Raw genomic sequence first — 24,677 nt, 5'->3', positions numbered from 1 at the left:
ATATATATATATATATATATATATATAATGATATATATATATATATAATGATATATTATATATATATAATGATATATTATATATATATATAATGATATATTATATATATATATAATGATATATTATATATATATATAATGATATATTATATATATATAATGATATATTATATATATATAATGATATATTATATATATATAATGATATATTATATATATATAATATATTATATATATATAATGATATATTATATATATATAATGATATATTATATATATATAATGATATATTATATATATAATGATATATTATATATATATAATGATGATATATATAATATATATATATATATATATATATATATATATATATATATATATATATATATATATATATATATATATATATATATATATATATATATATATATATACATATATGTATATTGTCTGTGTGTATTTATATATATATATATATATATATATATATATATATATATATATATATATATATATATATATTTACATATAAATTTACCTCGTAGTGGCGCCACCTCTGAATGTTTATATGTGATTGCATCCCTTGACTTTGTCGACGGCAAACAGGTGTGTGACCAGACGTCTCTCACCAGGTCCCATGGGTATACAAGTTCAGGTATACTTCTACCATCCGACCACCCAAAATATGGGGGGGTCAGTTATGTCCTTGTTAACACGTAACGTCAGTATTTACACTTTTTTTTTGGGGGGGGGGGTAATCGTCAGTTTCTTGTCCGGGGATTTCACTTAAGTCATCAAAAATTGTCTGGTCATCACATAAACTTGGATGCGACAGCTAGACGCTTAGGGCATGGAATTATTGCACATCCTTAACTCCCTCGCTACCCACAAGCCCATGCCACGCTTGCAAACAGTGCCATTGCTGCAAGCAGTGCCACTGCTGCAAGCAGTGGCACTGTTGCAAGCAGTGTGCCGCAGTTTCACCACTTTCAACACAGACACACAGACACACAGACAGACACACACACACACACACACACACACACACACACACACACACACACACACACACACACACACACACACACACACACACACACACCTTGAACCTTCAGAGGACTGTACAAAAACAATTTCCCAATGACCACTGCAAGGTAACGTTGGCATCAAGGATCAGCCATCATAACATTGGCTTTCCTTTTGGCATGGCGACGAGCCCAGAGCGAGAACACTTAGGAAGTTTTAGTATTCACTAAACCACAACAGTGACGCACCTCGTCCACGAATAATTGTACCTCTTTGTATTATTAGAACGAAAGATAAATACTGTACAGTGACTGGATTCTCAGTGTAACATTTCTGGTAATACTGTTAAGAACAGGTGAAGTTCCCGGGGGTTTGTTGACCCCTCGCAGCCCCACCGAGGCTCTCCCAGCGGTATACCCATGAAGGCCATAAGAAGAACCAAGTCTTTAATAAATAGTACTTAAACAGTGGCCTTCAGAGGAGCACCAAAGTCGAGGTTTTATTATTTCCTTTTAAGGGGAGATGAAACCTCTTTAGCTAGAGAGACCTTACCAAATATACAAATAAGAACACACAATGGTGATTCCAACAGTTGCTCCATCAGAGCATTGAACTTGGCACCTAACCCATGTCCACCTCCCCATGTCCCCCTCCCTGCCCGACTCTCCGTATCCTCAAGTAAACTTTCCTGAGAACATATAATATATATAATATATATATTATATATAAATTCAAACAGAGAGCCTGGGGAGAGAGAGGGGCGTTGATTATCTGTTGGTGTTCCGCCTCCTAGCGGTGGGGTAGAGTGGAGCGTCCCCTTAGCTTCTCTTGGAGGCAAACTCCCTGAGGATGTCTCTGGCCATCGCTATGTCGTTCCTGGTGATGACGAGAGCTCTGATGACGGCGTCCTGGGCGAAGCCTTCTTGCGTCAGCGTCGCCAGGTAGTCCATGTGTAGGTTCTCGTAGGCAGTGTGCGCTTCCTCCCCGCCTAGGCCTTCCGTCACATTCATGCTAGATACGACAGAAGAGGAGGGCATGTTAGCTGGAGATATTGGTATACCTATTATTATAGTTGCCACGATTACAGAACCATGATGACAATATCATGATCTCAGTATCTATAATAATGCATAGTCTTTATTCTTATTACATAAGGCTTTAACCTATGGATTTCGTCAATTATAATGGATGATACTCAGGATTATAATTAGGTTTTCCTGACATAGTAAGACTATAGTGGTTATACGATTTTCTTCCAGGGTTTTTCTCTATAATTTCACAACGCCTGGCCCAGCCGGCTTAACATTATCAATGCTGGTGAACTTTAACTAGGGGAAAGCCTCTTGCAACTATTAGGATGGGCAGGTGCCCATTTAATTGTAAGAAACTATTTCTGATTCTAGTTTCCGTGGAAAAACTTGAAAAAGCCTCCTCTGCTGGGCTTCAAAATAAGATTGTTATAGCAGTATGTACATGAATGGTATAAAATACCGACAAAATGAAAATGTCACATACGCAACATATGGGGAGTCCCGCCTACCAGTGACAATGTCTTCGTCTGCAACACGTCCTTTACCACTTGACGCCGGTATACAAGCGCCAGCCTTCTTGCCTTTGCTGATTAATAAACAGGTGGTTATAACTATAACCATAACTTTTAATGGGACGGACCGGTAAGCCAGCGAAAGGCCTCGGTCAGATGACCAGAAGCTCCAGTGGCGGGTCATCATCTGACTAAGACCTGCGTCAGGAAACACTTCTCCTGCTTCCTGACGAACCTTACCTAACCTAACCTTGCCTATGCTCCAGACTCTTCACGACTCCGGTGCTCTTCACCAGCTCCAAGGCTGAGGGACTGATTACCTCATCTTTAGTATATAGTTCTACTGTCTTCCATTTATGTCCTTGAATTTATTTTGATAAAGCCACTGGATGGCGAAACGTCTTCAATAAACATATCCAGATGTTGCACATGTGTCTAATTTTCAAGTTCATATTACAGTATGTAGATGTCAATTTGCCCAGTTAGTTTAAAAAACTATTTTTCGTGAAATAAGTACGCATCATTTGAGCATCTTAAATCTTGACTGGATAATGCATCATATACGGTGCCATGATGCAGGTGAAGGTGTCTTGAATCAAAGAATTTGAATCAAGACCCTTACGGGTCTCTCTCTCTCTCTCTCTCTCTCTCTCTCTCTCTCTCTCTCTCTCTCTCTCTCTCACTTTCCCTCCTTGTTTTTCCTCTTTCCGTCTCCCCTTCTACTTTCCCACCCGCTTCTCTCCCTTCGGGGAGGAAGAAAGGGTACTTTGATGTACCCTCGAATCAAAGCTGATTACTTCCCTCTTACCGTTTGTCCAATGTTCCTTAGTCTTCCTACCTTGCCTTCCCATCCTACCTTCTTCCTTACAACCTTCCATGAACCACCCTACCTTCTGTCAGCCGACCAGGACTTCATAATGGTGGGTAAGGACGGAGCTGACGGTGCTGGGAAGTTCGGCAAATCTGAGTCCGTTGCTGACTTCCTGGCTGACGCTGGACACGCTGTAACAGTGTCAGACCAACAGCAGATTAATTTAGGTATGGATCAAGCAACAAATGAGTGTCAACTGACAATGAAGCTGATGATTCGACAGGTCTCTCTCGTTTAACAATAGGCGTTAGTTGAAGATGGTAGTTAGCTTTCGTTAGTGACATGGCAGGTGATGGTAGTAAGATAGTGGTGGTGAACCATATCACGGGCGGATATTAAACTCGTGGCGAGTGAGACGTAAAACTCCAAGCCACTGGGCCAGCTGGCCAGCTGGTCCAGTGGCTTAGGTGCTGGCTTGGAGTTTCATGACTCACTCGCAGCGAGTTCAATCCTCTCCCGTGGTATGTTTTTTTTGCAATCATGTAATTACGATTTCGTGAGTTATAATGGTGGTAGCAACATCGCAGGTGATGGTAGTAAAATAATGGTGGTAGTAACATGGCATAAAAATGATCTTAACCCGTTGGGATCTTCAAGCACTGAAATTTGCACATGAAAAATGCACACAAATTTAAAAATATTAAAAGTAATAATAATGGGGTATTTAAACTCAGTTTTGTGTTCTGGTAATTTCAGTTACCTGGGGGAGGTAGAGTGGTGTTCTCATAGGGAGGTTCTTCGTGGATGTCTTCCAGGTCTCCCGTGTGGCTCGTTCCACTGGCTCTTCTGTCCACGTCCAAGCCGGCACCACTGCTGGTGGTGGAGGCCGACCCGGAGGAGCAGGAGGAGGTGGAGGAGGTAATGGAGGAGGGGGAGGAAGGGGAAGGCGTAGTGGCGGGGGTGGGAGGCATTAGAGTGGACTGAGAGGGCAGGATCGTACGAGGACGCGGGGTGATAGTAGTGGTGACGGTGGTGGTGGTGGGCTCCTGGCTGGAGATCAGGTCATCACAGGTCATCACGGGGGTATAGGTGATAACTGTGACGGGTGACGATACAGATAAGGGCGGGGGCGGCGCCGTGGTGGTGGGCGGGCCTCCTAGCGGGGACATAGGTTGTCTCTGCTGTGAGTTACCACTGGAACTTACGGGCAAACTCACTGGCACGAACGATGAGGAAGGGGCAACGGAGGTAGGGGGGAAATGAACGGGGAAGGGCGGCGCTGAAGGTAGCGGAGTGGGCGTGGTCGCAGGCGTTGAGGTAGGTGCGGGCGTGGGCGTGGTGGCAGGAGTGGAGGTAGGTGAAGAGGAGGAAGAAGAGAGGGAGGGATTGGAACCAGAGGCTCGCATAAGCTTGCTGGTCCTGGGCACAATGTGAGGCACAGATAGTGGCCGGTGTCGCAGTGGTGACGGGGCACTGGGCTTCCTTCCACTGCTTTCCTTGCTCAGCCCTGGGTGACACACACACACACACACACCCCGTCACTCACTTTCAGTTAAACTTATGAAACTCATATTATCGTGGCTGAAACAATTCAGCAGTATCCTATAAATTTTGAACGAAACTTCAACGACGTTTCGGTCTCTACTGGACCTGTCAGACGACCAACACACGTTAAAAATAAATATTTACTAAACACCAAAATTATTTAAATTTTTCAATTCCAGTTACACAAGTAGCAATTTATGGGCTAGATGTGAACTGTTCCAGCCAAGGTATTGCGTCTTACTCTCTAATATTCAACATTTTCCTCGATGCACGAGTTATCTGATATTGCTTAATGAGAATTGCAGGTATTATAATGTACCTTGCATCATTGAACATCTATTACCGTTTAGAAATTACTTTGCCCTATTAGTGGGTGGTAAAATAATGATTCCAAACTTCCTAGGTAGTAAGCAGCTGATATTTCTTGAGTATGAACGGAAGGTAAGAATATTCACCTGTGGTTGTGGTCTCAACGGTGACGTTGTTAGGGTCGAGGGTGACGATTGTGATTGTCCTGTGCGGGGAGGTGGGTGTGGTGGGCGTAGTTACCACTGTGGGCGCCGTGAGGGAGGCGAGTGTCCTGGGGGGTGCTAAAGGCATATCTTCCTCCTCTTCCAAGTCCAGTGTACTCGACCTGTGGGTGTACCCACCTGTGTTAATCACATCCACCTTGACTTCTCCATTAATTGAGGGGATTTATGGGTTACCTGCCAGAACTTAGGGAAAATTTTGCGAGTGTCTTTTAATGTTAAGTATTTCATATCCTATTTTAATTAACGTTGAGTATTTTAACCTAGCGTGAAAATATTTGTTGTATTATCGTGTGCTTGTTCGATGGTTTTCATTAGGGAATGTTAGTTTTGATATGTGATAGGTGGTGTGTGTGTGCTCAGTGACCTTTTGGTTCCAGCGATCTGTAAATATTAAAAATTGTTGTTCATCATTAACGTTTCTGCCCATCACTCCAAGTGTGTCGGACCTCCACTAATGGGGAGGGATGCTGATTTTTTTTCTTTAGGTTTTAAAAGTGTCTTTTATATTACTGGATGTGTTCTGAGGGTTGTAAAAAAAAAAAAAGAGAAACGCTTATGTGTGGCCAAGACCTTCCATAGCGGAGAAAATGCTAACAAGATGCGCTAAGATGTTCATACGTCATGCCATTTACCTTTCTAGGATGATGATCGTGGGGGAATGGGAAGCTGCCTTGATGTTAGCGAAGGGTGCTTGATCTAATTAACTGGAGCTGCTCTCCCCTTGATTCAAGCCTGGTTACTTCCTATTACCCAGTCCTTGTGTGTCCCATAAGGGTTGCATCTCGCTGAACGGGATGGGGTTTAAACCTATGGTAAACCAGTCTTAAATCTAACAGGCTAGTGTACTATCCACTGTATCATGAATAAACAGAAAAATGGACGGGGACTCGAACCGTGGTTCTAGCATGTAGCACGCCCAACACAATACCACTGAGCCATGAAGCTTAAAACAGGGGATTTTACAGACGCCATTTCTGTGATCTATCTACACCATCGGCACAAAATATGACCCTACTGATTCATCCCACACCTCCTGGTTACCTGGTACGTATATCTATTCTCATATCCCTCAGAATCATACAGTCCCTAAACTCGTGTTCATCGCATAATGGGTTCCATGTGGGCGTGATCAGGGAATTCCTGCATCAGGGGTCGAGTTGTTGAATGGTGCGGCTCAAGAAATGTTAAGCATCCTAGACACTTGCGGGTCCTGAGAACTCTGACAGTCGGGAGAGGCCCATTGCTCACGTGGAGAACAAGGAATGATTGCTATGGATGTGATCCTAGTGAGGTCGCCGGGGGTTTCTCTGCTAACAGAATGAAGTGGAGCACAGATGTAGTGCTTTGATGGCGTGGCCATCCCAGCTCAAGTTTGGTGTGCACGAGAGAGCATGCAACCAACTTGGTTTCTTTTTTCCTCTTTTTTTTTATTACACTTAGAATGCTACTCAAAATAGTTGGCCAACTTCCATATTCCTAATTACTGCTCGGTGAACAAGAGCAGCAGGTGAAGGGGTACACGCTTAGGGACGATACATGACATTTAGGAGCTTGACAAGGTGAATTAGCGTGTTTAAGCAAGTTTGTCCTATTCCTGAGGGTGATTTTTTTTACACAACTAGCTGACAATCAACTAGGCTGTAATGGGTATGCGGGCCGCCAGCAGCAATACCCTGGTTGACCAGGCAAGCATAGCCAAGTCTAGTCCGGGGCCGGGCAGCGAGAGTAGAAAAACTCTCGAAACTCGTCAAAGGCATATCAAAAGATACCGTACTTCCTTTAAATAGGGTGGAATACATTCATCCGGTACATTAATATTTGTTTAATAACTGAGCGGGTCATCATATGACAAGCAATGAGTCAAGAAACACTTGTCCTGCTTCCTGACAAGCAAAACACCACCATCATGGGATTAGATTTCAGAAAGCAGTCTAATCTGCAGTTCTACAATGAGTCCGGTGCTACTGTGACTCATTTGGCTTAAAAGGAGACTGAATTCATTTACTCCTGCAGCGGAGATGGCAGAGGAAAGACCACAATTGACGACCTTGCTGAGAGGGCAGGCGGTCAGGCAGGGAAAGTGCCCTAACATCTTTCCTTTCTTTGGCATCCTAAATCTGAAACTCGGTCTACCGTCTACGGTGAGTTATTATTTCTGTGATTATATATGTAAGGCTTCAAAACTCTGTGCAGTTAAGTGGTACATAAAGCGATTATATATAGCTATATAATGCTATGTTTTCTAATTCAAATTCCCACAATTCCGCTGACCCTACATGTGAGGTTATAAATATAATCAAAGCGAGCACTTAGAACTCGCGAGAACTGGCCATCTTGTAGGTGAACTTAAGCCACGATTTATTACTGTACAAGTGTGAGACGGGAGAGCTTTAACGATAGGCGATGCTCGCTACACCATCAGTATCATGCTTCCTCAACAGGAGAGATAGAATACCTTGAAAAGAAGAGAACATATTTGTCAAAACGGTCGAAGCAAGGCAAGCAGCAGTTTCTCTGTTGTCGTTCTTAAACTTTGTAAGGATATCTCCATCAGAGGAAGTAGCGGAAGGCTCTTAGTACATTCAGGATTCTTAATAATGGTACCTACCACCCGGACCTATTGCGATGTTGAAAGCTGTGCTGAGGCAGCCGGTCCAACCGGTTTGTCTCCAGGCCAGTAATATACTGCTTGCATAATCATTAAATTTGTCTTGCTTACATAGATCAGATGAGCAACACACGTTAAGAATGGGCATTTACTAAACACCAAAATGATTTAACATTTTCAGTTAACGTTGCATAAGAGACTTCTAGTATACACATGACAATTAAATAAAAGTTCATTAGATACACAAATAACCCGCACATAAAAGAGAGAAGCTTACGACGACGTTTCATTGACAAAGTCACACTGACTTTGTCAATGGTCCAAGTCGGACCGAAACGTCGTCGTAAGCTTCTCTTTTATGTGCGGGTTATTTGTGTATCGTTCCAGTCACGGTATTGTGCCTTTTTGTTATTTATTTAAAAATTCATTAGCACTGAAACATCGAAAATCTGTCGTTGGGGTTTTGTATGTCAGGCGGCCACTGTCTCCTCATACCTAGATATGTCAAGATTTGTTACTGAAAATAATGTACCAGACATAGCAAATATCCTAGTTTTGCTTGTAACAGAAAAGACAACTGTAGATATTAATCCGGATGTATTCCCGCTAACCCTATTGGGGTCTAGTTCCTACCCCCTGCGCTACCGTCCAGAGAATGGATATGAGATGAAAAGTAAACTAGCCTCTTCGGCGAGGGAATCTTAAAAAAAAAAAAAAAATCCCACTCGATTACTGTTCAATCTCTAGCTTACTGGTGCTAGGTTAGGTTTTAAATTATATATATATATATATATATATATATATATATATATATATATATATATATATATATATATATATATATATATATATATATATATATATATATGGGGGTGGAAAAACCAAGCTCTGGTAAGCTAGCGGATGTTTGACCGTGAATCAAGCCTGATTACCTTACGTCCTTATGAATTTCATACTTTCCCCTAATATAGAGGTGTGAGCGGCCTGGTTGTGAGTGGTGGGCAGAGATGGACGGAAACTCGTCTGCTGTGACCAACTTGAAGGGTGACAATACTGAGGATGGATTGCAAATAAAACTCATTTTACTAGGTTAATTTCCTTTGGTGGCGCCCAACGACAATATCTTAACACTTTCTGTAAATTCACAAACGATATTTATATTTGGTCTGGGTAGGCTGCAAGCATGTGGTCACACTCTGGGCAGAAATAACATTACTAGATTTCTTTTTATCATTTGGGTGATTGCTTTCCTGGGCGGGATCTGGGAGACTAGCCTTCCTGGGCGGGATCTGGGAGACTAGCCTTCCTGGGCGGGATCTGGGAGAGACTAGCCTTCCTGGGTGGGATCTGGGAGAGACTAGCCTTCCTGGGTGGGATCTGGGAGAGACTAGACTAGCCTTCCTGGGTGGGATCTGGGAGAGACTAGCCTTCCTGGGCGGGATCTGGGAGAGACTAGCCTTCCTGGGTGGGATCTGGGAGAGACTAGCCTTCCTGGGTGGGATCTGGGAGAGACTAGCCTTCCTGGGCGGGATCTGGGAGAGACTAGCCTTCCTGGGCGGGATCTGGGAGAGACTAGCCTTCCTGGGCGGGATCTGGGAGAGACTAGCCTTCCTGGGCGGGATCAGGGAGAGACTAGCCTTCCTAGGCGGTATCTGAGAGACTAGCCTTCGTGGGCGGGATCTGGGAGAAACTAGCCTTCCTGGGCGGGATCAGGGAGAGACTAGCCTTCCTGGGCGGGATCTGAGAGACTAGCCTTCGTGGGCGGGATCTGGGAGAGGTTAGCCTTCCTGGGTGGGATCTGGGAGACTAGCCTTCGTGGGCGGGATCTGGGAGACTAGCCTTCGTGGGCAGGATCTGGGAGACTAGCCTTCGTGGGCGGGATCTGGGAGACTAGCCTTCGTGGGCGGGATCTGGGAGACTAGCCTTCGTGGGCGGGATCTGGGAGACTAGCCTTCGTGGGCGGGATCTGGGAGACTAGCCTTCGTGGGCGGGATCTGTGAGAGGCTAGCCTTCCTGGGCGGGATCTGTGAGAGGCTAGCCTTCATGGACGGGATCTGGGAGAGGCTAGCCTTAGTGGGCGGGATCTAGGAGGCTAGCCTTCGTGGGCGGGATCTGGGAGAGACTAGCCTTCCTGGGCGGAATCTAGGAGAGGCTAGCCTTCGTGGGAAGGATGCAGGAGAGGCTAGCCTTCCTGGGCGGGATCTGGGAGAGACTAGTCTTCGTGGGCGGGATCTGGGAGAGACTAGCCTTCCTGGGAGGGATCTGGGGGAGACTAGCCTTCGTGGGCGGGATCTGGGAGACTAGCCTTCGTGGGCGGGATCTGGGAGAGACTAGCCTTCGTGGGCGGGATCTGGGAGACTAGCCTTCGTGGGCGGAATCTTGGAGAGACTAGCCTTCGTGGGCGGGATCTGGGAGACTAGCCTTTGTGGGCGGGATCTGGGAGAGGGTAGCCTTCATGGGCGAGATTTGGGAGAGACTAACCTTCGTGGGAGGTATCTGGGAGAGGCTTGCCTTCGTGGGCGGGATCTGGGAGAGGCTAGCCTTCGTGGGCGGGGTGCAGACTAGCCTTCGTGGGCGGGGTGCAGACTAGCCTTCCTGGGCGGGATCTGGGAGAGACTAGCCTTTGTGGGCGGGATCTGGGAGAGGCTAGCCTTCGTGGGTGGGATCTGAGAGAGGCTAGCCTTCGTGGGTGGGATCTGGGAGAGGCTAGCCTTCGTGGGTGGGATCTGGGAGAGGTTAGCCTTCGTGGGCGGGATCTGGGAGAGGCTAGCCTTCGTGGGCGGGGTGCAGGAGAGGCTAGCCTTCGTGGGCGGGGTGCAGGAGAGACCAGCCTTCCTCGGCGGGATCTGGGAGAGGCTAACCTTCCTGGGCGGGATCTGGAAGAATCTAGCGTTCCTGGGCGGGACGTAGGCAAAGCTAACATTCTTAGACAAGGCATGGACAAAGCTAGCATTCTTGGACAAGGCGTGGACAAAGCTAGCATTCTTGGACAAGGCGTGGACAAAGCTAGAATTCTTGGACAAGGCGTGGGCAAAAGTAGCATTTCTGGGCTGAAACCAGGGTGAGGCTAGCCCTCCTTGATAGTACTCAGGATGAAATTCTCACTCCTTTTCAGAAGTTAGGTCAAGGCTATCCTTCTTGGGCAGGACCAGGGGCAAAGTCAGACTTTCTTGGCGTTACCAGAGGCAAGGCTAGCTTTGCTTCTGAGGACAAGGGTGGGGGGGGGGGTTCTACCATTTCTGGGAAGGATAAGGGGGCGGTACTACCTTTTCTTGGCGGGACCATGGGTGGGATAACGTACCTGTGAGTAGTGGCTGGCGTGGAGGGCGGGCTGGGGGCGGGGCTTGCCTTTCTGGGCGGGACTGGGGGCGGGGGGATGACATCATCTCTGCGGCAGACTCGAGGCGAGGCTCCGGGAGACAGGAGCGGACTTCTGGATCCCTGGCGGCCATATCAACACCAGTTAGGCCACAGGCAATCTCCAGGAAGATTCAAGTTATTTTCAAGCTGTACTACAGTATGTTATTGTTAATAGTCATGAAAAACGCTATATTTATGTGGATAATTTAAGGTTACATGGGTAAGGGTGCTTGATATTGGGTGTAAAAAAAAAAGAGAATATTGAAGGGGAAGAAGTCGGGGTTGGAGCAACAAATCAGTTTGTTAAAGCGTCATTGAGAAAGAACTGCTTCAAAAAAGTGTCCTTTAGATAGAAAAGCAGACTAAGTATATATCAGAGAGTTTAAGAAGAGGCCAAAAATTATGAAAGGTACTCTCCGATGACTGGGATAATCTATCCAAAGTTTTGGATCGTCAACACTACCTAACATTTTTTAAAGTGGCACTGTTCACCTCTATGAAAGATCTGTTTCCCACAAACAAATGCCACGAAGGAAGGGTATCTAGCTGCCCATTTATAATCAAGAGCAGCCTGTTGGCAGACTTAGACCATAGGACTTTCAAAAATTTAATTGAGAACACATAAACAGGAAGAATAGAAAAACAAGGTGTACCAAATAACTGTACAGAGATCTGTAGGCGAAGATTCAACGACATAATAAATAAACAATGGTTTTGACTGGATCTCCTAGCTTTACTAACGTCTGTGAGAACTATATAACTCTTTGGATGAATATCGAAGTCTGAAACAATGTTCCAGACTGTGGAACAGAACTCTTCTCCAGGCTGAGGGACTGACAACCTCAAATCTAAATCTTAAGGGTGATGGACTGATTACATCGTCTTCACATCTCTACTGCTCCTGCCTACTTTCTGTATTCGACTGAAGAAGCTTACTGTGGAGGCGAAACATTTTGGAATAAAGATGCTTAACTGTTGCCTGTGTCTTACCAGCTCTTTGGATCACAAAGGTCACGAAAGTAGCAAAATAGTGGAGACGATGGTTATATCGGCAACCATGTAATGAAAGAATATTAGTGGAAAGGCCTTGTGGAAAATACTGTATATATTTTCCAGAAATTCAGTATTTATATGTAAATAGATGGCCATACTGTATTTAATAATATTTATGTCATAGAAAACGGAAAGCTTGCGTCTGCGCAGACGAGACTCGCCATCTTGGTTTTGAATTTTGTACAAACGTTGGTGTAATGGGAAGAATTTTTCGTGCTCTAGAGGTTAAAATTGTTGACACCTCTCAAATAGGAGACGAAATTGGTGTATATGCATTCCTGCATAACTTGAAATATCAGACGACTGGACAAGACAGCTCCAGGAACCTCAGATAAGCTCTCTAGATTTGTGTGTAATTCTGGCCAGCATTATTTTCATAGATTTAGTTAGTGAGGTTTTCTGAGTATGATACACATTAATTTCCAGTCAAATTGGTGAGTGATATTAAGATATATTTTCCTTCTGTTATGTAATGGTGTATATATATAACCATTTATTATTTTTAATATACAGTCCACAAATTTATATATTTACCAGTATTCCTGGTGTATGTATATTTCATTTAATTAATAGGTCCAGAGCAACTTGTGGTTATGACAGTGGTAGGTACCGAAGGGGGACATTTTTTGCGACCTAGGTGTCCCAGATTCCTACTTGTCTATGTAACATTGATAAATAATAATTATCTTTGTTATCATTTACTGTTATGTACATAATTAGTTACATTCAGATAAATGCAATTTTCCACAGGCCTCAACCCAAAATAATTGTATTCCTTGAAGACTATAGTAATATGAAAACCGACTGGGTCTTTCCAGACTGTAAAGGTGTTGATAAGAAGAGGGAGTGTCTACAGTGAGACACCCAAAACTGGGACAAGATGAAATATGGGCGTCCAATATGAGTAGTCATACCAGAACCAATTTTAAACCTCGTAGCCCGAGAGATTATTCACGCATAAGAGGGTGAGGGATAAATAGGAATGCGTGCATCTCTTACCCCATCACCAAAGTTGGGGCTGAAGAGATTTGCATGGGCGAGAAGGGAATGAGGGTTTTTAGGGCATAAGTGATTGAGTGGAAAGTGTCGAAATTTGAAGCGGAATATCCAAAATGGGTCGACGGAGGTCAGAGAACCTGATAATGGTTATGTTTAGGGGTATTAAAATTGGAGGATGGTGCTTCAGGTCGACGGGTGCTGAGTGTACGGGACAGGTGACAGCCGTGTGCTGGCATGAGAGATCATTGCATTCTTGCTGATAGGACACGTTGTGACTTCCAGTAATATACTCATGATTTGCAAACTTCATAGACAGCCTTGAGAATAAGAGAGGCGGGAGGTAATCAGGTTTAATCCTAGGCAGAAAAAGGTAGCCTCAATTCTTTGAATCGAGAGCCTTCATCAAAATTAAGGTGCCTCCCTGAAATGAGTGATTCAGTATTTTGTTGGAAGGCCAGAGCGCCAGCAATTTCAGTATTGTTGGTGAGTTGGAAGAAGCTCTGCAGCAGTCAGTGAATTTCTAAATAGACTGTTGAAAGGAGTTCAAAGCAGTCCAAAAAAAAAGTCTGGCAACGCAGCTCTGGCACCGCTATCAACCGCGCGTTGGTGTACGGCAGCTAATATCTGCACGCTCTGTAAATGTCTGTTGTTGACGTGATTGTGCAAGGTAGGACAACAGCCCAAGAACCTTTTGAATAGTTTAGCGTGATTGCGTACTCATGATGTCAATAGCGGTTAGCAACTTTTATAGGTTGTCGTCCTGAGAGGTCAGGCGCGCACACGAGTAACCAGTCATCACGTCATTCACGGGAGGAATTTAAACAAGTATTAGGTGGACGAGAAAGGATAAGAATGTTCTTATGATAATTTGGGAGTTTTGCACGAGTTGTTAGTTACTGCATCAAGGGGGATGAGTGGGCCACGGTCGTAGGTGATCTTCAGTCCTGAGTTGGTAAAATTTTCCACAACATCTTGTTGAGGGCATAGCGAGTCCTAAATAGAACGCGTCCTTAATCATCCAAAGATATGAATCTAATAACTGTATATCCTGGCGAATAGGAGCTGGTTCCTGCTGGAGCTTAAAAATGCTCTGACTAATCAAATTTCTTCTCCATCACCCTCAGATACAACAGAGCCCAACAAGAAACTGTTCCAGTTCCTAATGACCAATACGGATTTAGCATATGCTGTAAATATAATAATCTCGGCCTCCAGCCAAGAAACAAGAGGCTGCTCTCCTTCCAATAACTCTTTAAACCCGAATCAATAAGACCACCAGCCTAGTTACTCGTGTTGACGGGTATCTGAGTACTGGAAACAGGAGCAACCATGACCATACAAGCATGAAAAGCTCGTCAGAGCAGGTCATAGAACATACGAAGGATTCATTATTACAAGGCGGCTGGACACATCATTCAGTATCTTTGTATATTAAATCCTTCGCCGATTTGACTTTCTAATGCATTTTTCTGCATTATGAAAGGTGAACCAATACAATAGTTTTTATACGATCTCACAGTTCACTTGTCTATGAAGCCTCAACCTGTACACCTCCAGTGCCCTTTAAAACATCTAACATACATCTTGTGACTTTCACGCAATATATAGCAGCAAAAAGTGATTTAATAACTGGTATATGGGAACATAATCCTCACAAACTCCTAAAAAAAGAATTCTAATTAGACTAATGAAGAGAACTGCATCTTCATATCTTTTACCATACTATTGTAATTTATAAAATCGGAAACAGATTTTGTGTAAGAGAGGAAGAGAAGACAGACCAAGAATAATGCAAAAAGGGGACAATAGCGTATACAGACATTAAATACACAAACATAAAAAAATATACTTTAAGCACAGGAAACATTGTTAAATTCCCAGTGTTTTATTTTAAAATAATATATATATATATATATATATATATAAATATATATATATATATATATATATATATATATATATATATATATATATATATATATATATCCTACAAAACTTACCGTCTGGAATATTCTACTTTTAAAAACCATCTCAAGTACTTAAAAGCAATTACGGACTAGACTCGTGTATTTTAACATACTTGTACACTGTATGGACACTGATATTAATAATACTTACCAACTTTTCAAACCTTTTCAATGACGAACATTTCAATTTATCGTTATGGTCTTTTTTCCCCCTTCTAAGAAGGCTCTTGATTTAGGGAATTGGATCTATGCTCCAGTTCCCCAAATTAAGCCTGAATGCCTTCCACATACCCCCCCAGGCGCTGGATAATCCTCCGGGTTTAGCGCTTCCCCCTTGATTGTAATAATAATAATCCCCCTTCTAAGAAACAAAAAACTAGAAGGCATCACAGGACGACAAAACTGCATCATTTTGATCTAACCTAGAAAAAATTCTTTAAAATTCTCGTAATTTTATTTTTTACAAGCTAAAACGTCACAGGAAGATATGACGGTGTTAAGGATGGGATGGTGATACAAATGTACATAACAGCCGTGAATGTTGTAGTTAAGCCTACTTGGCGACACTAATCAATTAATAATATTTTATTTCAACGTGATACAACGTTTGGGTTTACATGCAGAAAGCCCATAAGTATGTAGAGCATTTCGGGAAAACTTCAGACTAACTTAAGTTTAAGATAATAACAATATGAGTAATTTTATAGTCACTTGGGTGGGTGTAAATATAAATTTAGTAGTTACAGTGAATACAAGAGAAGTGAATATCGTAATTAGTTCATGCTATATGGCTTTTATCAAGTTTAACTGATAAGGAATTACAGGTTTGATTATTAAGATAAAGGGGGACACCATAATTTTTCCATGTTTGGGAAGATTACAGATATTGAGAGTAAGATTCACACAGAAAACTGCAAATACTGAAGAACTCTGAAGCCTCTATTTAGAAAAACCACCTGAAGAATTATTTTTTGGCTAGGTTATGAGAAGTATGAGGAAAATGGAGGAAGGTGACAAGACAGGGACAGGGAAGAAAGGGGGGAAGGAAGGACGTTTTTAAATGAGTGGGTTTGTGCCACAGTAACGCGGAGTTATTTCTTGAACTTTGTATCGCTACATTACAGTAATTATGTTATCTTGTACAAATATGGAGATGAAATGATTGACAACACTGTAATCCAATATTCTGAATACCCAGAACAAAAATTTTGGAGCCTTATTTTCGTATAAAATTTTGAAACTCAGTGGTACAGTACACCAGAGAAATATTGCAACCTAACCTCGTTGATTATTATTATTATTATTATTATTATTATTATTATTGTTATAATTATCAGGTTCATTATTAGTATATCACGATTATTAGTATTACTATTATACCACGATTATTATCAATACAATTGATATTACCACTACCAGAAGTACAATAATTACAATTGTTTTCACTATGGATATCACTACTATTGCTACCTGGTCTGTTAATGGTTCCGAGATTAAGTGCCGCCGCGGCCAGGTCTTCGACCAAGCCTCCTGGCTGACAACTTGAACGGTCAAGACTCATCAGACTGCTGGTGCTGGAAGTACACAGCCCAGCCAAGTCATCACACTGAAGCAAGTTTGGAATAAGAGGAGCATGTAAGGAGGAAGCAGTAGTAGTGAAAGAGAGAGAGACCAAGACCAGTTCAGTAACTACATTTGTGATACGGGTTTTGGGAACACTTACCTGGCTCTATACTATGCCTGAGCCACATAGAAGTAGTAACTGCTACTAAACACAAGATATATTACATACCTTTCAACCGACCCTCGGAGCAAGAGATTCAAGAGTGACTACGAGTAACCATTACCTGCTCCGTTGAGTCTTGTGCTTCGCTCTCACAGTCACCATGCACTCTGCTAGGATCTTGGTTCGATAACCCATCATCGTCAGGGATATATATTTCATCATTTTGTGACCCAGCTGTAGAAATATCAGAACTCTGCAGCCCTGTAGCAAACTTCTCATGACTATGAACTCGATCTGCACACTCCTCGGGACTGTCTGATCCGACTGTAGAAATATCTGGACTCTGTGATGTGTTTATATATGTCTCCGAGCTTTTAAAGCTAACTCCATAGGTATCAGCTAATTTTAAATCTCCGTCAGCTCTAAGACTTTGAGACTCGTTACTGAGTTCCAGGGAAGAGCTTGTAATTCCTGTCGGAGCAAGGTCAGGGTCCGAGTGTGGTTTCTTTGGCTTGGTGCCCGTATTTTCGGGTGAAGAAAACTCATACGAAAAGTTATTTCCACGAGATGGGGAAGAATGAGTAGAACTAGAAACACTTTTCACTTCGGGAAGCTGAGGCGGAGGTCCGATTGGAAAAATTAAGTCATAGGTTGGGTTGTTCCTGTAAAAGCCTCGATTCTCCTGAACACTTTTATCCATGATATTAATCACTGAATATTCCTTGCCGGATCCTATCAAGTCTGTGGTATCTGTTTCCTCCTCAGTGCTCGTCTCATTTTCACTTTCTGATTCCGTCTGTGATGAAACTATCTGATAGTCAGAAAGACCATGGTCGGACTCTACTGGGTCAGAGACTGATCTTTTTGTGGTAACTGTTTCTATTTTGGGGAGCAATTCTGATGCATCTTCATTGGGATTGACATTTACAGCTTCGTGCATATTCGTAGGCACGTTGCAGCACTGAGAAGGAAGAGACTTGGATATATTTGTATTCGGCTTACGGTAAGAATAAAGGCTGTGAGGTACCGTACGTATTGGTCGAGGAATCTCACTGATAGTACAGGGGGGCGATTGACGTACATTATTAAAAAAATGATGCATACCTGTTCTGTTAGGATTCATATCCAGCAACACATTCAGCGAGTGTCTGTTGTTGAGTGCTTCATTTATGTTTACAGGGTTCGAAAATAAACCACCTGGCAATGGTTTCTGGTTATGTAACGGAGGAGGAAATTGTCTCGTTGGTACTATTGGTAGGCCACCTTCATTAGATCCTGAAGACCTTGATTTATTAGACATAACTGGGCTCCCAGCCCCATCAGATCTTGTAGGTAACGAAGCTTTACTTAGTGCAGGCGACCCACCAACCCCTATGCTTGAAATTGGCCTGCTAGGTAGCATAGGCGGCTTGTCAGGGCTTCCAGGTTCTTTGCTTAGACTTGGCCTATCAAGAGCAGGTTTATCCCACAGGTCGAATCCCAAAGTTGGAGGGGGCTTACTAGGCAAGAGTGGCGCCGGTCGTTCAGTTCCATGGTACGTACTTTGTCCGGGAAAGTCAGGTCCAAAAAACTGACTTGACTTGAGCAACAATGAGCCGCCCATTGATTTTAAGCCAGCTGTCTGTTGTGGTTTGGGGGGTAAATCTTTCCCATTAGATAAATTTAGACTATGATTTAACTGTAATCTGGTGGGAAGTGGAGGTGCTGTAGACGACTTTAACTGATCGTTCGTGAAAAGCGATGTTCTCTGTGAATCCGTCCTTTCTTGCAACTCGAAACAACTTGATCTGCCCATCACCTCTCCCACACCGAGAGGCTTTGAGGAACTTACGACGTTAGTTGGAGTATTTACACTGTTGGCCTCGACCAATTTCGGGGGAGAGGGACAGCGGGGCTTGCCTACTCCCTTAACATCTAGAGTCGCAGAGCTCCTCTTACTCTCCTGGTCCTGTCCTGGGGCTGCTACATCACCAGGAGGTTTATTATTCTTCTCCTCGGAGGCCTGTAATCATGCACATGCACCCACATTGCTTAGCACATTACATCATGCATCAATTTATCTACAATAATACTATTATCAATAGCACAGTTGTATATCATGCACTAGACTACTACATACATTCTCAACTGCAACAGACGCGCTGATAAATGTAAATAAAGAGCTAAGGGACTAAATATACAATTTGTAAATGTTACCAAAAATATTAATACTGAAAACATTTTAAATACTAGTCATATATGAATATATTGCAGCATTTACTGAAACAGCTGAGAATCCTTCATTAAGAGAATGATTAAATCCTACTCTAGTGCTCATCAAGACACCCAGATATTAACAATCTCAGAGCATTCTAAGCATGCACCATTATGCCATGATTATTCTAGCTGACATAAAATCAGCAAGATTATTATTATTAAGTTTATAGTTTCAGCCACACTGACATCCGTAATGTTACAGTACTATCCTTAATGACGCATTTGTAGTTCCGTCAGTGGTCACGGTCTCATTGCAAATAATTTTGATTATATCTTTTCAGGTAATAGCTAGTTGACGCTGTTACATTGACCAGGGACAACAAAAGCACGATACTTTTAAGAAATTTCACATACAAGTTAAAAACTATGTTTTTTAAAGACTATTTTTTTTTTTCAATATCTTTTGATCTGTAAGCCACCCTCAGACTGCAGTCATGTCTGCGCTACTTAGTGCCACAATATACAAGTCCTTATCATAATTTATATCCTAAGTGTGACACAAGAAATGGTTTATGATTAAAGCCTATCTACTGCGTATAGGTCTTTAATAATAAGGCTTGTTTATCACCAGTCAAGAATACTTTCAGCCTCAACATTGAAATTAAAATGTATATACATTATACACTGAAATATACCCCTCTCGGTATTTGCAGCTATATTTATATATAGGGAGGGACTGATTACATCTTCTGTCTCCAGTTTAGCACCAAATAACCTTCGTATTGAACTGATAAATACACTGGTTGGCGAAACGTCTTCAGAGTAAAGATACCCAGGTGTTGCACATATTTTGTATGCCAGCTTGTAAGTATTGTATACTATAAATTGCTATGATGGCTGCGTATCTTTATTGAGATGTTTCTCCTGTACAACAAGTTTGATAAGGCCTGTGCAGATGAATCGTCTCTCAGTACAGATGCCCAGGTACTGCACATGTCTGTCAGCAATCCTGAGCCTGTTACACATGTTTAGTGCCTTGGCGCGTAGAGAGAGAGAAATGTAGAGCTATGGTTATATCGCTGAGTGATCATATGTTTTTCTCGAGTCTATTATCGGTTGGCGACCAGACCTGAGAATCTCATTGACAGCTTTGCTACACTGAACTTTCTCAAATACGCCGGGTCACCTTCTGGAAAAGACCCGGGCCGGGACAACACCGGCGAACTTACTACTTACTGACTGATCAGAGACTGGCTTGCAGTCAGCGAACTAAAGATTGAGCCTCTGCTGGTTCTTACGTGGTGTTTAGTACTTCATACAAGTCCCCAACAATTTTGCACAAGAGCAGTTTTAGAATGGAAATTGCACTTTCAGTGCCGGGGTCATGGTCAAAGGCAGGTTCACATGATGAAGACAAGTTTATTGTACTGTAAATCTCGGAGGTTTATTAACCCAAGATAATCCAAGACAGCTATGTGGCTTATTTCCGAGGAAATAGACGCATATATGCAATACTTGAATATCTACATTTGAAGATGTTTCTGTAATGAATACCGGTTATATTATTGTGGCTTATTCCTATTGGAGTTTGTCACTGCCCTTGTAGACCTTCAAAATTTGATTTTTTTTCCTGGTTTGACATCACCTGGCAAACCTCAAAAATGAAACATTGACTGGTTATAATTATAATCTTAATTTTTAAAGGAGTGGATCAGTAAGCCAATGGAAGGCCTCGGTCAGATGACCAAAAACTCCAGCGGACGGTCATCATTTGGCTAAGATCCGCGTCAGGAAACACTTGTCCTCTTTCCTGACGTATCTTGCTTAACCCAACCTCAGCATTAAACTCCACTAATACAGCTCGCTGTTGTATAGGTATAAACAAGCTCCCCCCGTTCCCTACCACGCTAAGGTGACTTCCAGTAGGAGGAAGATAACAGTGATCACGGGGGTAGACACGGCTTCAGCTACGTCCTCCCTGAGATATATATATATATATATATATATATATATATATATATATATATATATATATATATATATATATATATATATATATATATATATATATATATATATATATATATATATATATATATATATATGACTCGAAAAACTTACTACTAACAAAGATAAACATTGCCAACAGCATAAATTGTCCTCATTTTTATATTTTAATATTGTTATTGACCAACAAGTTGAAACTTTGCTTACAGAAAAATAACAAGTAATTTTCTAATGGAATATGCCTTCATCTGCAAGTAACATTGTACTTATAACCACATTCCTGTTACGTTAGATTACATTAATTAGGTTGAAGTTAGGCTACTTTAAATTGAAGGGGGAGCGGTACATAGTTCACTACCAGAACAGCTATAAGTAAAAGATTAGTTATAAACGAAATTGTACTTATGCTCCTGTGACTTAAGTTTTAATTTCTTAGATATTAGCAATATTACTTACGAACCTGAAGGGCTGTAGAAACTTTCTTGGAAATACTTCATTATTTTCACCAATGTACTGGTCAGTTCTTCATTGAGGGATCTGATCTCCTCTATGTCAATACTTTGTCATGACTTGTGCACCATCACAAATAATAGCAGTTAAAAAAAAACCATATCTCATGAAGAACTTTGGCTGGCCCCCTAATGACATTAAGAAACACTATCTGTCGTCTTAAAGGCCAGAAAAACTGTTGTTGCAAATTGACAGCAAAGGCATTGCAAATTTATGTATCGTTAGCCAAACAGATGGGAGGACGGATGGATAAAGGTTTCAAGTATAACCGAATTTATGATTTATAATCTATGAAACTGGTGAAAATTTCAATAATGAACCGCATAGCATCCAGCTTCTGAAAAAAGGAGGGAATTCTTCAGTCTTCCAAGGACAAAAATGAAAGGATACTGAAGCATGGACACATTTCATTAGTAGCTATAATCGAGCCTTGGAGGCCAGGAATCAATAAAAGTAATTGATAAGAATTAAAAGTCATTGCCAAGAACTATGAATAGACTCCCTCAAACACTACTAGTTGAGAACATTTGCACCACCTGATCTGGTGGTCACTGTAAGATGACTTGTCGACGACAATGTCGTAATTTCAAGAAGTGAATATAGTGTGATCGAAAATCACCAAGGCATGAGAAAAAATCCAATGGAGCCGATTCCTGTACTGATTTGAAAGGGAAACATTTTATAGATGAATGACAACACAGTTCTCCATCACTTAAGACTGTAAAAACCTAGCTATTATTATTTCTCTAGCGATTAGTGAACGGAGGATAAAGCCTCCAGTACTTCTAGCACTGAATGACTCCACTCATCAACGATGCTCTATTCCAACATTGGAATATCTATATGCGATAGCATTACATATTAGCATTTCTATTGCTGTGTATAATTTGAGAGTGGCGCTTTGACTCCCCCTCCTACGTTGTCAAGCTCCTTCCTGCTGTTAACTCCTTCCAGCGGTTGTCAATTTCCTTCCTGGGGTTACCAACTCATTTTCACCTCATTTCATTTATCTAAAACTTACTGCCACGCCCTGTGACTCATTCCCACACCCTACTTCTCGTTACCACCTTTACAATTCACTCCCATACCTCACACAACGCACTCCTTCACCACCACCGTTTATATTCCTACCCCTTACAACTTCCTCACCCTTAAGTCATTTTCACACTTCAACAGGTCATTACCACACCCCTATAACTAATTCCTACACCCTTCCATGCAACTCCAATTCACTCCAGATCCCGTACCTCACCCATACCTCTCCAACTCACGCTCACACCCCTCGCTAGTTCCCACACCATATTATTTCAGTCCATGCCCCTACTCCTCGATTCAGTTCCATGGCTCTCTTGCATCTATCCAACTAATACAGTACACCCCTCATACTGTTATATCCTTCCCAAACTATCCTAATTCCGACCTACATTCCTCCACATCATTCCCACACCTCTCCATTTCGTTCTTACTCCTATCCAACTCCCACATTTCTGGAACTCCCTCTCACTGGCAAATTTACCCTCCTACCTAACAACTCCCTCACACACTCATTCCAGCACAATCCCATGGACGTATGACCATTTAGTGGAGAGTGGTCCATGCCAGGCCAGGACCCAGAAAAGCTGCAAGCCATTGGCTGATATCTCTGAGCTGCTTCTGCAAGCTGATGGAAACGATGTTAAACAATTTGTCTTTCGTTAGTGTATCTGGCGATGAACGGTTGCATCCTCTAGAAGCAATTCGGCTATAAGCTCCAGTCAACAATAGATCTCTTGGTTAGGCTGATTGGTGATATCTAGGGAAATTTGACCAGACGCCTTCATACCTTGGTGGATTTCAACCTGAAGAAAACTCATGACACCATGTGGAGGTGGGTCATTCTCTGCCGTCTCCAACGTTTGGTACTGCAAAGATGACCCTGGCCTCTCCAGCAGTTTCTGTGTAACACGTTGTTAATGGTGAATATTGGTTCAAGCAACATTCTCATCATCACATGCTTTATCATGGTCATAGATGATGTGGGTGGCACTGTCCTAACGGAGTCTAGTCCTCCTTATACACGGATGACCTGGCAGTATACTGCTGTGTCCACTCTGAGGTGGCCTGTTAAGAACTACAGCAAGCACAAAATATCACAGCAGGCTACTTCAGTCAGCCACTGGCTTTCCTCATGGAAGACAGTCCATTTTACCCAGTCATGAGTGAGGCAGCCCGTTTCTCATGAGCTGCTTCAAGGTATAGTCCTTCTCTGAGACCAAGTGACATTCCTGAGACTAGTTCTTTACCACACTAAGAAACTTCTCATCTGAAGCTCCAAATGGATGTTTTGCAGGCACTAGATATATTAAGAGTGTGATCACCAAACCTGAAGAGTGGATCCGAGACCGCTGGTACACCTGTATGCAATCTTGAACCTGTCGAATATTGTACCTCAGATCGCTATGAGCTGGGCCTACATTACATGCATTGAGTTAATCATATGCCTAGAAATTTAGCTTAGCTACGATCTTTCTGGCAATGTGAAGAGCCTTCTATTAGTTAATTTATTATTATTATTCACAAAAATGTGCCAAAGGTGAAGGGAGTTCATAAGAGCACCACCCACTGGTCGTATGAGACTCCTAAGTAGTCTCCTATGGACATCGCGGAATGCCCTCCTTAGTGGCCTAAATAAAGCTGTAGTCTAAGTTCTCTGCCTATCTCGCTTAGATGTTACCAGAGGTACGCCTTTTTAGATGATCCAGAAATGTGTGTAGTGTGTGCTCGCTAACTGTCGCTGCAGGGGTTGAGCCACAGC

General features: G+C 42.4%; 2 protein-coding genes across 4 annotated transcripts in view; one reads left to right on the top strand and one right to left on the bottom strand.

Moving 5' to 3' along the window:
• The window catches only part of S2P (membrane-bound transcription factor site-2 protease), a 243,114-nt gene that overhangs the window by 32,672 nt on the left and 185,765 nt on the right, over window positions 1-24,677 (top strand). The window lies entirely within an intron of this gene.
• Cbl (E3 ubiquitin-protein ligase CBL) overlaps window positions 523-24,677 on the bottom strand; it is a 131,007-nt gene continuing 106,852 nt past the window's right edge. Inside the window, exons 9-14 of one of the 2 annotated variants that reach the window (XM_053787478.2) lie at window positions 17,292-19,172; window positions 11,367-11,506; window positions 5,380-5,558; window positions 4,140-4,886; window positions 3,459-3,570; window positions 523-2,036 (exon numbers count right to left, since the gene is read on the bottom strand). In XM_053787478.2, the coding sequence (XP_053643453.2) occupies window positions 1,844-2,036; window positions 3,459-3,570; window positions 4,140-4,886; window positions 5,380-5,558; window positions 11,367-11,506; window positions 17,292-19,172 (3,252 nt within the window). In that variant the 3' untranslated portion in view covers window positions 523-1,843. The remainder of the gene's footprint in view (window positions 2,037-3,458; window positions 3,571-4,139; window positions 4,887-5,379; window positions 5,559-11,366; window positions 11,507-17,291; window positions 19,173-24,677) is intronic. The other variant, XM_053787479.2, reaches the window with a different exon arrangement.

The sequence above is a fragment of the Cherax quadricarinatus genome, chromosome 39 (assembly GCF_038502225.1).
Source record: "Cherax quadricarinatus isolate ZL_2023a chromosome 39, ASM3850222v1, whole genome shotgun sequence".
In the NCBI taxonomy this organism is placed as follows: Eukaryota; Metazoa; Arthropoda; class Malacostraca; order Decapoda; family Parastacidae; genus Cherax; species Cherax quadricarinatus.
This window is presented reverse-complemented; position numbering and strand designations above follow the sequence as displayed.